This window comes from Dermochelys coriacea, chromosome 6, assembly GCF_009764565.3.
Source record: "Dermochelys coriacea isolate rDerCor1 chromosome 6, rDerCor1.pri.v4, whole genome shotgun sequence".
NCBI classification, from domain to species: domain Eukaryota; kingdom Metazoa; phylum Chordata; order Testudines; family Dermochelyidae; genus Dermochelys; species Dermochelys coriacea.
Genome location: NC_050073.1, coordinates 123,586,228 through 123,600,060, shown reverse-complemented (window position 1 = coordinate 123,600,060; position 13,833 = coordinate 123,586,228). Strand labels below are relative to the sequence as shown.

General features: G+C 43.2%; 1 protein-coding gene across 1 annotated transcript in view; it reads right to left on the bottom strand.

Annotated features, from left to right (window-relative positions):
* Positions 1–2,180: 2,180 nt before the first annotated feature.
* The window catches only part of L2HGDH (L-2-hydroxyglutarate dehydrogenase), a 32,763-nt gene continuing 21,110 nt past the window's right edge, over positions 2,181–13,833 (bottom strand). Inside the window, exons 9-10 of the mRNA XM_038406112.2 lie at positions 10,639–10,770; positions 2,181–4,669 (exon numbers count right to left, since the gene is read on the bottom strand). Coding sequence (XP_038262040.1) covers positions 4,474–4,669; positions 10,639–10,770 — 328 coding nt within the window. The 3' untranslated portion in view covers positions 2,181–4,473. The remainder of the gene's footprint in view (positions 4,670–10,638; positions 10,771–13,833) is intronic.

The window sequence follows — 13,833 nt, the reverse complement described above, 5'->3', positions numbered from 1 at the left end:
GGGATTTATTCAAACAAGACTCTGTCAGACTAACTTGATATCTCTTTTTGATGCGATTACAAATGTGGTTGATAAAGGTATTAGTGTTGATTTAATAAACTGACCTCTGTATGGCGTCTGACTTGGTGCTACATGACATTGATTAAAAAAATGACAATATAAAATTAACATGATACACATTAAATGTATTAAAAATTGGCTAAATGAAAGGTCTTGGAATGCAATTGTAAGCAGGGAATCATCGCCAAGCAGGTTTCAGAGTAGCAGCCGTGTTAGTCTGTATTCGCAAAAAGAAAAGGAGTACTTGTGGCACCTTAGAGACTAATAAATTTGTTAGTCTCTAAGGTGCCACAAGTACTCCTTATCGTCAAGCAGGTGTATTTCCAGTGGACATCAGTTCTTGGCCCTATGTTATTTAACATTTTTATCAATGACCTGGTAGAAAACATTAAATCATCTGTGATAAAACTTGCAGATGACACAAAAATTGGGAGAGTGGTAAATAATGAAAGGACAGGTCACTGACTCAGAAAAGGCTTGATTGCTTGGTAAAATGGGTGAAAACAAGCAAGATGTGTTTTAATACAGCTCAATGTAAATGTATGCATCTAGGAGCAAAGAATGTAGGCCACATTTATAGGCTGGGAGACTCTATCCTGGGAAGTAGTGACTGAAAAAGTGGGTCAACTTTTTCAAAAGTGGGTCAAAAAGTAGCTAATCAGCTGAACATGAGAGCCCACTGTGACTCTGTGGCCAAAAGGGCTAATGCAGTTCTTACGTGCATAAACAGGGGAATCTCCAGTAGAAATAGAGAAGTTATTTTGCCTCTGTATTTGGTACTGGTGCAACCACTGCTGGAATAGTGTGTCCAGTTCTGATGCCCACAATTCAAGAAGGATGTTAATAAATTGGAGAGGATCACGAGAATGATTCAAGGATTAGAAAAACTGCCTTATCGAGAGTTTGCTCTTTAAGTCTATCTATTTAGCTTAACAAAGAGACGGTTAAAGGGAGATTTGATTACAGTCTATAAGTATCTACACTGGGAACAAATATTTAATAATGGGCTTGTCAATCTAGCAGAGAAAGGCATAACATGATCCAATGGCTGGAAGTTGAAGCGAGACAAATTCAGACTAGAAATAAAGCGCAATTTTTAATGGCAAGAGTAATTAATCATTAGAACAACTTACGGAGGGTCCTGGTGGGTTCTCCATCACTGAAAATTTTAAAATCAAGATTGGATGTTGTTCTAAAAGATCCACTCTAGGAATTATTCTGGGGGAAGTTCTCTGGCCTGTGTTACACAGGAGGTCAGACTAGCTGATCACAATGGTCCCTTCTGGCCTTGGCATATATGAATCTCTGAACCCTGCCCAGAAATGCATAGCAGGAGATAGCCAGGACCTCATGTTTCCAGGATACTTGCCAATTCCTGATAAATCATGACTTTTTCAAACCCTATTAAAAGTGATTGACATTTGGTTTGTGTATAGTCTTGCTGATATCAGAGTCATTATGCTGGCATATTTAAATGCTTGGAATTTAACTAACAGAGGCACTGCAGAAGGACAAGCAGTTTCCCTTTTGTTGTCCTTGCTGTGCAGTATGTTCCTGGGCTTCAAGCTCCTGGGTGATCCTGAGAGGAAAGTGAGTGCATTTAACCAGAGCCTCCTCAGAAGAAACATTCAGCTCATTCTTATAGGTGGTTCTGGGTAATCCTACTGATCACACACATTCCTATGTGGGAAAGAAAGAACTCTCTCTTTAAGGTTTCAGAGTAGCAGCCATGTTAGTCTGTATTCGCAAAAAAAAAAAAAAAAAAAAAAAAAAAGGAGTACTTGTGGCACTTTAGAGACTAACAAATTTACTTGAGCATAAGCTTTCGTGGGCTACAGCTCACTTCATCCGATGCAACTTCATCTGTAGCTCACGAAAGCTTATGCTCAAATAAATTTGTTAGTCTCTAAGGTGCCACAAATACTCCTTTTCTCTCTTTAAGCAAATTTAGGTATTTCTATACACAGAGCCACTGACTGCCTGAGATCAGTGTTTAACTCTACAGGCCATCAACAGTAGCTTTCCTGCAAAGCAAGAACAATTTGTATGCCTGATTCAGTTAGATGGGGGGGAAGAGTTAATGTAATATTTTTAACTACAAAATATAAAAGGACATGATATTGGAACAATACAAGTGAACTGGACATTTTATTCTTTTCACACTTCTTGGACAAAGCTTCACTTACATGCTAACACCACTATTGTAGCAATTTAAAGAATTTTAAAATGTTTCCTTTTAAAAAAAAGTTGTTTACAACTCTCAACAGAAATAAAGACTATTTTACAGAATTTGATAAAAGATTCAGAGCTAAAAAAGACATCTAATAAGCTTTAGCCTAAACAGTTATCGCCCAGAAATTTAATTAAAAGAGAATTCCTTATAAAACTATCAGGCTGTACATTTAAACTCCCTGATTTAAGAATCAAAGTGCATGACTGGTTTACTTTTTAACATTCTTTATTCTGTTAATACATGTTAGAGCCACACCTCACGTAGGAGGAAGTTACTTTGCAATCTTCTTGTATTTACTGTTGATAGGCAACACTTGGTAAGAGGACTTATTTTAGCTGTGCAGCTATGACTCTTGCTCAACTAGACTGCGCTAGTGTTTGAAGCAATCCCATTCTAGCTTTATTTCGGTTAAAAATAATGTGCATAAAGATTTCTCTTCAAGAGGCGAATTATTTGGGTTTACAAATTGACATATTAAGTTTAGTGGGAGTTCTCAAATATTTTTCTGATAAAGTACATTTCATCAGAAAAGCCAAGTAAGTGGTTAAGCCCCTGCCTTGAGAACTTCTAGCCTATTGTATACCAGAGACGTAGAATCTGTTTATGTACCCGAACTCCTGTGCTAACACAATGCAATGTACGTATATAACAGAAATCTAGAAGGTAATCTTAAAAAAAAAAAAAAAAGGCCAAATTGTCTGGTAGGCAGCTAACCACCCTTAATTATCTACATTTCCCAACATCTCCTGCACACATGCTTTTAAAGTGTACTTTGCAGCACTATGTCCCTGGGGCCATACAATTATCTTTTTTGTAGTAGTTATGCTGTACATACTAAGACACTCATAGTTCAGTTAGGAAAGAGCTTTTTTTTAAGTCCCCAGATTTTAATGAACATTCTCTGCATTCCAGGGAACAGTTTCACTTCCAGGCACACTTCTGAAAACATTTCATAGTGTTTGAAGCAGCAAGTGTCAGAGGAAATACAAAGTTCCCAAGTGTGTCTTTCAGTGATACCAATCAGTACTCTCGAAGGTCCCCTCCTACCAACAGATGATTGGAAGTGGGAAACTTTCATGACTCACTGCCACTTGGACTCAAAGTGAAAGTCGTGCACAAAATGACTGAACTAAAGACAGGTTTCTGTAATTTCCTCCCTTTCACATTGTTTTTACGAAGCAGATTTTCATCTGATTGCTCAATATGCTGCATAAAAGCAAGTTCATATTGCATTATCTGTTTTTAAGAATAATTATTTGCTCTTCACTGACCCCCATGTTTTGTTTTTATGAAAAATGGCATTTATTTATCTCTGATCTCAGGTAGGCAGACAGTGCTGGTCTAGATCATCCAGACTATGAATGACTGTGTGCATATGTAAATCAAGTAAGACATCCAAAGGAAATATAAAACCAGTTGCTGAGCTTGGGCCTATCTCAGGTACTGTGCGTTAATGGAGAAAGCAATGAATGTCAAATAACATTTTCAGCAGCTCCCCAATGATGCAATGACAAAGGGTTGTTTACAGTACTTCCATATTTACATTCTTTAAAGGGTGTTCACCAATTTTTCCCAGTGAGGAGGTGAATTCCTCAATCTCTTGAAAGAGGGAGGGACCATCACAGCCTCTCCCTGGCCATGATGCCTCAAGGAGCCACCCTGCTGCAGTGGAGATGCTGGGAGGTCCTGTTTAAACCAGAGAACATGGGAAATCAGAGTGCGGGAAGCCCATTTGGCAATAACTCTTTCTGTTCCTCCTACAGCCCTCTAGTGACCATCGAGCAGCAGTTAGTGCTAGCACCATGCGCAGAGAGGCAGCTCTTTTGGGGGGGGAGGGGGGAGATGTCACTGCCTCTGCAGTTGAAGGTGGCTCTTTTCTCTCTTCCAGCTGGGCACTCACTGATTCCTGTCCCCCCATCAATAGAGTATTTTGGGGGTGCCCTCCATTCCCCCAGGACTTATCTGATCTCACAATTCCTGTTTAGTAAGTAGAGAAGTAAAGGCTTATGGAGGCAAACAACCGACATGCTAGTTTTGTATTCAACAGCCTAAATGCCAGTGTTCATCTGCTGAACAAGACGACTTCCAGTTTATCTTCACTCTGACAAACTGCAGACTTCATTCAGTGCAGTCACACAGCTAACCAAGAGGGGATACAAACAGTGCGGTGCTGGTTCATTTCACAAGCCAAATCTTTGCTCCACTTCATCTGCGATCATTTTTGCAATGGCAAGGGAGGAGGTAGCGGCAGGAGATGGGGCATTTCTGACATGAAGAACTCTGCTTCCAATATCACCAGTGCCTCCATCGAATACAAAATCATCTACCAAATTTCCATCCCGGTCCAAGGCCTGGGCTCTTACTCCAGCTGGACCCCTGCAAAAACAAAGGAAGACTTGGTAATTAGAAAACATTAGCCCATGCTGTTTTCTATTTAATAAACCACGCCAAGTTGTGAGAGATGCTAAACAAAATGCTGGCAATTCCCTTTAGGGCATTTAAAAGTGAAGCAGGACCTAGGAATAAGCAATGATCAGTTACAAAACACGCAGGTTTATAACAGTGTTAGCTTGTGAATCCCCTTGAGGTGAGATGGGGAACCCTAGAAGCTTGTACATCTAGCAGGCCACAGAAACAAGGAAGCAGACCAGAGCTAGTCTATTTCACCGAGAGAGATGTGGTCTAAAAATACAGCTACGCTAGATCTAATCCAAGAACTGACACTTACCCGCCCCCTGAGATCTGGGCAAGTCATTTAGCATAAACACCACTAAAATATCTCAGGTTTCAGAGTAGCAGCCGTGTTAGTCTGTATTCGCAAAAAGAAAAGGAGTACTTGTGGCACCTTAGAGACTAACAAATTTATTAGAGCATAAGCTTTCGTGAGCTACAGCTCACTTCATCGGATGCATTTGGTGGAAAAAACAGAGGAGAGATTTATATACACACACACAGAGAACATGAAACGTGTGTGTGTGTATATAAATCTCTCCTCTGTTTTTTCCACCAAATGCATCCGATGAAGTGAGCTGTAGCTCACGAAAGCTTATGCTCTAATAAATTTGTTAGTCTCTAAGGTGCCACAAGTACTCCTTTTCTTTTTTTAAAATATCTCTGCCACAAATATCCATATTTTGTCCAATTTTCTCTTGTCAATAAGGGAGACGGATATTAGCTCACAGCCACCATTATACTTACCATACATACATACTGTTGTACAGAGATTTTGTTACTAAAGAATATTTGTACCATTTGGGGCACCATGCCCTTCCTATGGAAAGCTGCAAGTCAGATGTGACATGGGGGAAATATTCTGCAGCTGTGCAATGTGTGTAGGCTGTAGTCATAGATAGCTATTTCATGCTGACATCCCAGTAGTGAAACATGACTATAAGGTTCAGTTATTGTATTTCCCTCTCAGTGGAGCTTCCTGGAGGGCTGTTTGCAGGCAGTGCCGAATGCAGACGCATACCTGCTTACTGGATTGATCACATCTATCATTGGTATTGTATGGCCTCCTTTACCACTGTATCCAATGTCTCACACTCTTTTCATGTGTTCACCCTCACAGCACTCCGTGAGATGGGGATAATAGGAGCTTTCCTATTTTACAGATGGGGAACTGAGGCATGGAAAATCTAAGGGCTTGTCAACACAAAGAATTTGACTGGTATAATTATATTGCTGTAACTCACTGTTATTCCAGAATAAAAATGCCTTTTCCCAGTTTGGTTTATGTCACTAAATGGGAAAAGGGCACCCTTAGTCCATAATAAGTGTGTCTACATAGGACATGGTTATGTCAATAAGTTTCCCCATGTAGACAAGCCCTCAGTGACTTGCCCTAGGTCACACAGGCAGAGCAGGGAACTGAACCGGGTCTCCCAAGTCCCAGGCGGCTAGGATCCTAATCATTGCACCACCCTTAGGCTTACCCTGCAGTTTTTGCACTGGATGCTAATGTAAGCCAGCCATGTTCATTTAAAACCCCTTTGAGCAGGGAGAAGGCTACATGCAAGACTTCATCTTGAGCTTACCCTGATGATTCTCTGCATGCCAGTAACATTAGCCATTTAAGGATTCTTCACTCAAGCCTCAGGGTTTGTCTACACATGACAGTTAATCTGGAATAAAGTAAGGTGTGAATTTACAGCGTATTAGCTATTCCTGATTAACTCCATGTGTGGACGCTCATACTCCTGAAGAAGAGTGTCTTATTCCAAATTAGCTTAATCCACTGTTATAATCAGCATAATCAGCAATATTCTATTCCAGAATAATTTGCTTTAGACAGCCCTTAGACTGGGAGTGGACCACACTTTTCTGTAGCAGCCCTTAACGAAGCATACAAACTGTTCTATATCATCATGGTAATTGAAACCAAGGCAAAGTATTAGTTTAGTTTTGGGCTGTACACCTGCACCTAGATTATCTTTAATCTCCTTCCCATTCACTCTGAATAGTGACTCAACCTAATCCTTCCTTATTCTCTCTTTATTTATATAACTAAAACCCCTGTTATTTATTTTAATTTCCTTGGCAAGAGCTAATTCAGATTGACTTTTAGCAATTCTCACTTTATTCCTACATTTTCTAATCAACCCCTTTTTCCATTCACTATAGGCTCTCTGCTTACTCCTAATAACCTTTCTGAGGTGGTTATTCGAGCTGAGTCTGGAGCTTTGCCCTGCAAGTTTCTTCCTCTTGGGATGCAAATTTCCGATAGTTTTGGTATAGCTGATCTGAAGAAGTTCCAAGCCTCCTCTGTATTTAAGTCCTTGTGCTATTCAAGCCAGCTGACTTTTTTAACCAAATTCTTTAATTTCCCAAAGTCTGGAATTAAAAATAATAGTTGATGACCTGGTTTTAATTATCCAATCTCCAAAATACACTGGAGTACAGTAGGAGTTCTTCAAAGGTCCTCAAACTCAAAAACCCTCTTGTGGCAAAAAGTAATTACTACATCTTTCCGATTGCAAATCAGTCTAGGAATTGCTCTTGAATTGGACCAACTTCTGTTGGTGAGAAAGACAAGCTTTCGAGCTTACACAGGTTGTCCCCCTCACCAACAGAAGTTGGTCCAATAAAGATATTACATCATCCACCTTCTCTCTCTAATATCCTGGATTCTATGGCTACAACAACACTACATATAGGAATGCTTTGCCTGCCTACCCTTTCATACAGGTTTCAGAGTAGCAGCCGTGTTAGTCTGTATTCGCAAAAAGAAAAGGAGTACTTGTGGTACCTTAGAGACTAAAAAATTTATTAGAGCATAAGCTTTCGTGAGCTACAGCTCACTTCATCGATGCATTTGCCAATGAAGTGAGCTGTAGCTCACGAAAGCTTATGCTCTAAATAAATTTGTTAGTCTCTAAGGTGCCACAAGTACTCCTTTTCCTTTCAATACAGACGCTAATGATTTGGTTCTCTCTTTTGGAACTCTCTAAGGATATGTCTACACTGCAATTAAAACCACAACTAACCCATGTCAGTTGATTCAGGCTTGTAGGGCTTGGGGCTACGGGGCCTGTTTAACTGCAGTGTAGCTGTTTGGGTTTGGGCTGGAGCCTGACCTGGGGACCTGCCCTCCTTGCAGGGTCCCAGAGTATCTGCATCGCAATTAAACAGCCCTGTAACCTAAGCCAGAGTCAGCTGACACTGGCCAACCACAGCAGCGGTTCTCACAACAAATTTTTTGGTGGCCTCAGAGTGTGGATGATGATGTGGGTGGTGAGCCTGGAACCAGAGCCTGCTATTGCATGGATGGAACCCGAAGCCCCGTGGCCAAAGACTGCCCACCTGCCCTCAGGAAAGTGAGGCATTCACCACCTGCCTCCATCTCCAGCGTTTGTGTCTCTGTAGGGGGGGCAGGGCTGAACCCCCACTGGTGGCCCTGGGAGAGGGGCCACTGTCCCCACCCTCCAAATCACAACCCAGGAGGATGTGGCCCCAAGGAAAAGCCCCTGGTGGCCGCATTTGAGAAACTGCATTAGGGTATGTCTACACTGCAGTGTAAACCCAGGGTTAGAAGAACTCAAGTTAAAAGACCTTGGGTTTGTTAACTGAGGGCTTGAGTGTCTACACTCATTGAAACCTCCAGGAATTACTGAAATTTAGGGCTTTGGGCATCTACATTGCATTATAATATGGAGATACCTATCTCAGAACTGGAAGGGACCTTGAAAGGTCATCGAGTCCAGTCCCCTGCCTTCACAGCAGGACCAAGTACCATCCCTTATTTTTGCCCCCGATCCCTAAATGGCCCCCTCAAGGATTGAACTCACATTTACAGGCCAATGATCAAACCACTGAGCTATCCCTCCCCCCATTGCATTGTGAATGTTTCTAATTTACTCTCTTTGCAGAGTTGCAGTAGCCATGTTGGTCCTAGGACAATTACTACATTCTTGAATGAACTCGCACAGAAAATGGTATCAGACAAATATCTGCTGGCCCGAGTCCAACCACCTATGTCCCAGACTTCCTAGCGCCCTCCCAAAACGTGGCTGCTCTAGCCCTTTGTTTGTGGTGCAGTGTGGGAAAATTTGATTGTCCAAAGGACAAAGAAAGTTGGCTCATGGCACTGTGGAATACTTTTGGCAGACTTGAGAGCACAAGTCTAGTGGGGCTGTGTCTACATTGGCAAGCATTAGGGCTTGAATGCTTGACTCAGGCTTGGACCCTGCACCTCTGTGGGATCCTGAGTCCAAGTCTGGGTTAGCATGATTTCTGTGTAGATGGGAGGGGGTTAGGCTTGAGCCCAAGTTGAATCCTAGGCTTACATTGCAGTGTAGTGTACCCTAACATTCTTCCCCTGGCTACCAGAAAATCAGAAGGTTGTTACTAGTTTTGTGTCAGAGACGAGAACCACTAAAGCTGCTTTACTAGGTGGGAAACAAGCCTAAGCACAAAAAGGAGATTTCCTCTTCCATCTTGCACCTCAGGGTTCTTCCTCTAGGATCCTCTGACCCCTTACATTTTCCAACCATCCCCCATTTTCATCTCCCTGCAAGAGCCCCACATTCCCACAACATTCTCCTCCATACGGAGGGCAAGCTGTTGCTCCCAGACCCCATCAATGCTGCTCCTAACAGAACAGGTTGTTAAAAGCCAGAGCAATTCTCCCTAGCAGGGTCTCTTCTGTGCAGTGTCTGCAGCACTCCCGCTACTTGGGATCATAGACTCTACCAACTGAAGAAACCTATCAGTGTCTCTAGTCCGTCTCCTGCCAGTTGCCGTATATGGCTTGCTTCCCAGTGTGCTAAGTAATGGGGCACGTGCCACTTCCCCTAAAGAAATTATTTCTTGGCCATCCTAACAGATGGCCCTGTGAGGAAGGTTATCCTGATATTTAACCTCAGTTCTCCCCAATCACTTTCACCTCATTACTCCTAGTCAGACCTTGTGACAGAGTACAGAGGCCAACCAGATTTCCAAGCACAGTCTGTTCATACCTCAAGCAGCTGCTCTGGGGGAGCAAGACTGAGGACTTGAGGCTCAATCAGGTTCTTGAAGGAAAGCAGGAACCTTCAGATCTGCTTGCGAGGCAGAAGGGGAGGACCCTTGGGGAAGGCTAGGTTCACAGCCAGTGGGGCATGACTGGGGTGATTATCAGGCAGAAGATTTTCTGTTTGTTTCTGGTTATATAAAGAGTATATTGTTTCATTTTTCTCCTTACAAGAAAAAACATGGTCCGAAACAAAGAAAACTCTGTCACACAGACAACTTTTGGACAGAGTGCTATGGCAGCTATCTATTCCATCAGTTTGGAGCTCTCACTTTTCTTGTGCTAGATTTCTTTCCTTTCCTTTCCTTCTTGATTTTTACACCCTTCAAATATTGAGAAGCATATGTCCCCTTCAGCCAAACTGAGCATATTTTAGCTACTTTAATTTTCCTCCTATCAGTCTCTGCAGCTTCCTAATAATTTCTGTTGCTACTCTCTAAACTCCTCCCAACTTGTCCATCTTTCTCACAATGAAGGACAACGAACTGAACAGGATTTTGTAGATGTGATCAGACTGGTCATACAGAGGGACTATTATCTCCTCTTGTGAAACAAAGCTTTTGAGTATACAGGCCAAATGGCATTGGCCTTTTTCACTTCTCTATCACATTGCAAACACTCACCTATAGCCCCTGTCAACCCTAGTTCTCGTCCAACTTTACTATCTCCCAGATTTCTCCCCCTCATTGAGTATCAGTGTCGAATTTGCTCCCTCTCCAAGATATATTAGCAGTTTTCCAAGCTAAATCTCAGTTGGGAAGGAGGAACTAATGTCAGATTTATGAATCTGTACAATAAGGTTTAACAAACAGTTAATACTAAACAGTGTTTTTACCTGAGTATATCACTGATGGTAACTTCAGGGATGAACTTTTGAAGTTGCTTCACCTGTGCACTAAGGAAACATGCTCTGTACATTTCACTCATTCCGTAAGAGATGTTTCTGAACACCAGTTTCCATAAACCACTAGAGAGTGAGACAATACAAAATCTGTAGATAACAGAATGTCATCCTGCACACTAAGTGCAGATCTGCACCTTTGATAACTTACTATATGAAATCATTACAATCTAAACACAGTATTAAATATGGATTGTGCAATCAGCTTCCCAGCCCCACCATCCAATGACCTTCTTGTATTGGCTAGGAGAATTACCACATGGCTCCTTCTGCTTCTAAGGACATCACCCTTTCCTCCAGTGTAGGATTCCTTCCCTGTAACAGGTTGGACCTCAGAAACCCCCTTGGGACTGCCAACTGATGTGCCGAGACTACCTCTGAGCCTGTTTTCCCTGGCAGCTTGGGACTTCAGAACCCTGCCTGGCTGTGCCAGACACGCTAGTCTGCTACAAACACAGACCCAGGTCTGAACTATGTCCCACAAATTGCAGGCTTAACTGAAAACAGCTCAAGAAGCGTTCCTGTCTCCAGCACTCAGATGCCCAGCTCCCAATGGGGTCCAACCCCAAATAAATCTGTTTTACCCTGTATAAAGCTTATACAGGATAAGCTCATAAATTGTTCACCCTCTATAATGCTGATAGAGAGAGATGCACAGCTGTTGTCCCCCCCCCTCCCCCGTATTAATACATACTCTGGGTTAATAAATCAGGAAAAACTGATTTATTTAACACAAAAGTAGGATTTAAGTGGTTCCAATAGTAACAGACAGAACAAAGTGAATTACCAAGCAAAATAAAATAAAACACGCAAGTCTAAGCCTAATACAGTAAGAAAACTGAATACAGATAGGTTTCAGAGTAGTAGCCGTGTTAGTCTGTATTCGCAAAAAGAAAAGGAGTACTTGTGGCACCTTAGAGACTAACAAATTTATTTGAGCATAAGCTTTCGTGAGCTACAGCTCACTTCATTGGATGCATTAGTGAGCTGTAGCTCACGAAAGCTTATGCTCTAATAAATTAGTTAGTCTCTAAGGTGCCACAAGTACTCCTTTTCTTTTTGTGAATACAGATAAAATCTCACCCTCAGAGACGTTTCAATAAGTTTCTTTCGCCTTCCTAGTCTGGGCCCAATTCTTTCCCCTGGTACAGTAGTAGCGTAGCTGGGGGGGAGTGGGGCAGCGGCCGCTCCCCCACTGAGCAGAACTGGCACCTTTTTAATTCTTTGGCGCCTTTTACATTTTTACTCACCTGGCGGCGCTCTGGGTTGTCAGCAGCACTTCAGTGTCGGGTCCTTCACGTGCTCCAGACTCCCCCCCTTGCGATGCCGCCGAAGACCGGAGCGCGTGAAGGACCCGACGCCGAAGTGCTGCTGAAGACCCGGAGCGCCGCTGGATGAGTACCAGTGGGTGGTGCCTTTTTTATCTCCACTCCCCCTGTTTTTTCCACCTGGCTACGCCACTGGGTATGGTCCTTGTTCCAGCTCAGGTGGTAGCTAGGGGATTTCTCATGACGGCCGCTCCCTTTGATCTGTTCCACCCACTTATATATCTATCTTCTGCACAAGGCAGGAATCCTTTGTCCCTCTCTGGGTTCCCACCCCTCCTTCTCAATGGAAAAGCACCAAGTTAAAGATGGATTCCAGTTCAGGTGACATATTTCTAGTTTCAGATACAAGAGTAATACATTTATACAAATAGAATGACCACACTCAGTAGATAATAAGCTTTTTAGTGATACCTTACAAGAGACCTTTCGCACAAAGCATATTCCAGTTACATTATATTCACACTCATTAGCATATTTTCATAAAATCGTATAGTGTGCAACGTCACAATCACTGTTTCCTCCAGTGAAGGACACCTTCCCTACACTAGTCAGTCTGAGTTTTAGAGCTCTGTGATGGGCTTCACAGACCCCACTCCAAGGTCCCAGGAGTGGTGAAACATATTGGGCCAAGAAAGCTCTGCCCCTCAGCAGCTGGCAGGCATGCTCCCGGTGGAGGATCTGCTTAAGAGAGAGCTCTGGTAGTCCAGCATGGGGGAAGGTGGAGAAGAGACTGGCTGCAAGAAGACAGGCAGGCTGCAGCTGCTGAGGCAGAGAAGTCTACAGGGGAAGGACCGGGACTGTGAGTAAGGCTCAGCCAAGAACCTCTTTCCCCCGACTAAGTGAGGGAACAACTGGACTCTGAGGGTGAGCTAGGAAGCATCCCCTCCCCCAGCTGATGCCCTGAACTACTGAGACTGTAAGAAGGTGGCTGGGGCCATGTCCCAAACTGAAGGGAAACAGGGAAGGTAGGAAATAGCTCAGGGGAGGCTGATCTGGAGTGGCTGCCAGATAGGACTGATCCACTCCTCGCCTCTCTCCCTTTGGGTCCTGAGTTGGACCCAGTGGAGAACAAGGGCTCGGGTCCCCCTAGCCTTCCCTCTTCCCCCAGCCCCCTGAGAGTTCCCGGAGGACTCTGTGAGGGTGACAAATTGTGGCTTGGCTGCCAGGCCCCTGGACTGCTGAGAAACTGTCTGCAGGCCTGGAGAAACTGTTTGGCTGAGGCCTGACCACTAGGGCAGCTGGCCCCTGAGGGAAGCCTGCTACAAGCTCATGTAAGTTTTAAAAATGAAGCTATTTCTGTGGACGTTAGGAGGAACTAGCGTCCAGAGATAACTTCGGGATTCCTCTTTGGGAGATCAGAGGACAAAGGATTGAAAAACCCTACACACATTTGGAGGAGGAGACAGAAACCACTACAGAGACATCTTCCACAACCATTAGGAAAAGAGCAATGAGCTTCTGAGGAGGGGAAGATTTATCCTCTGCCTGATTTGTGTGCATGAGAGAGAATTATTAACCATTCCACACAGCTAAAATCCCTCTGGTCACCTATACAGGCATGTTGCAAACTGTACCCTTAAAGAAAGGAAAAGTAGTCACATTTGCTCTTTCTGTTGAGCTCCCTCCGGGATAATGAATCATACAATATTAGGATTGGAAGAGACCTCAGGAGATTATCTAGTCCAATCCCTGCTCAAAGCAGGACCAATTCCCAACTAAATCATCCCTGCCAGGGCTTTGCCAAGCCTGACCTTAAAAACTTCAAAGGAAGGAGATTCCACCACCTCCCTAGATAACACAT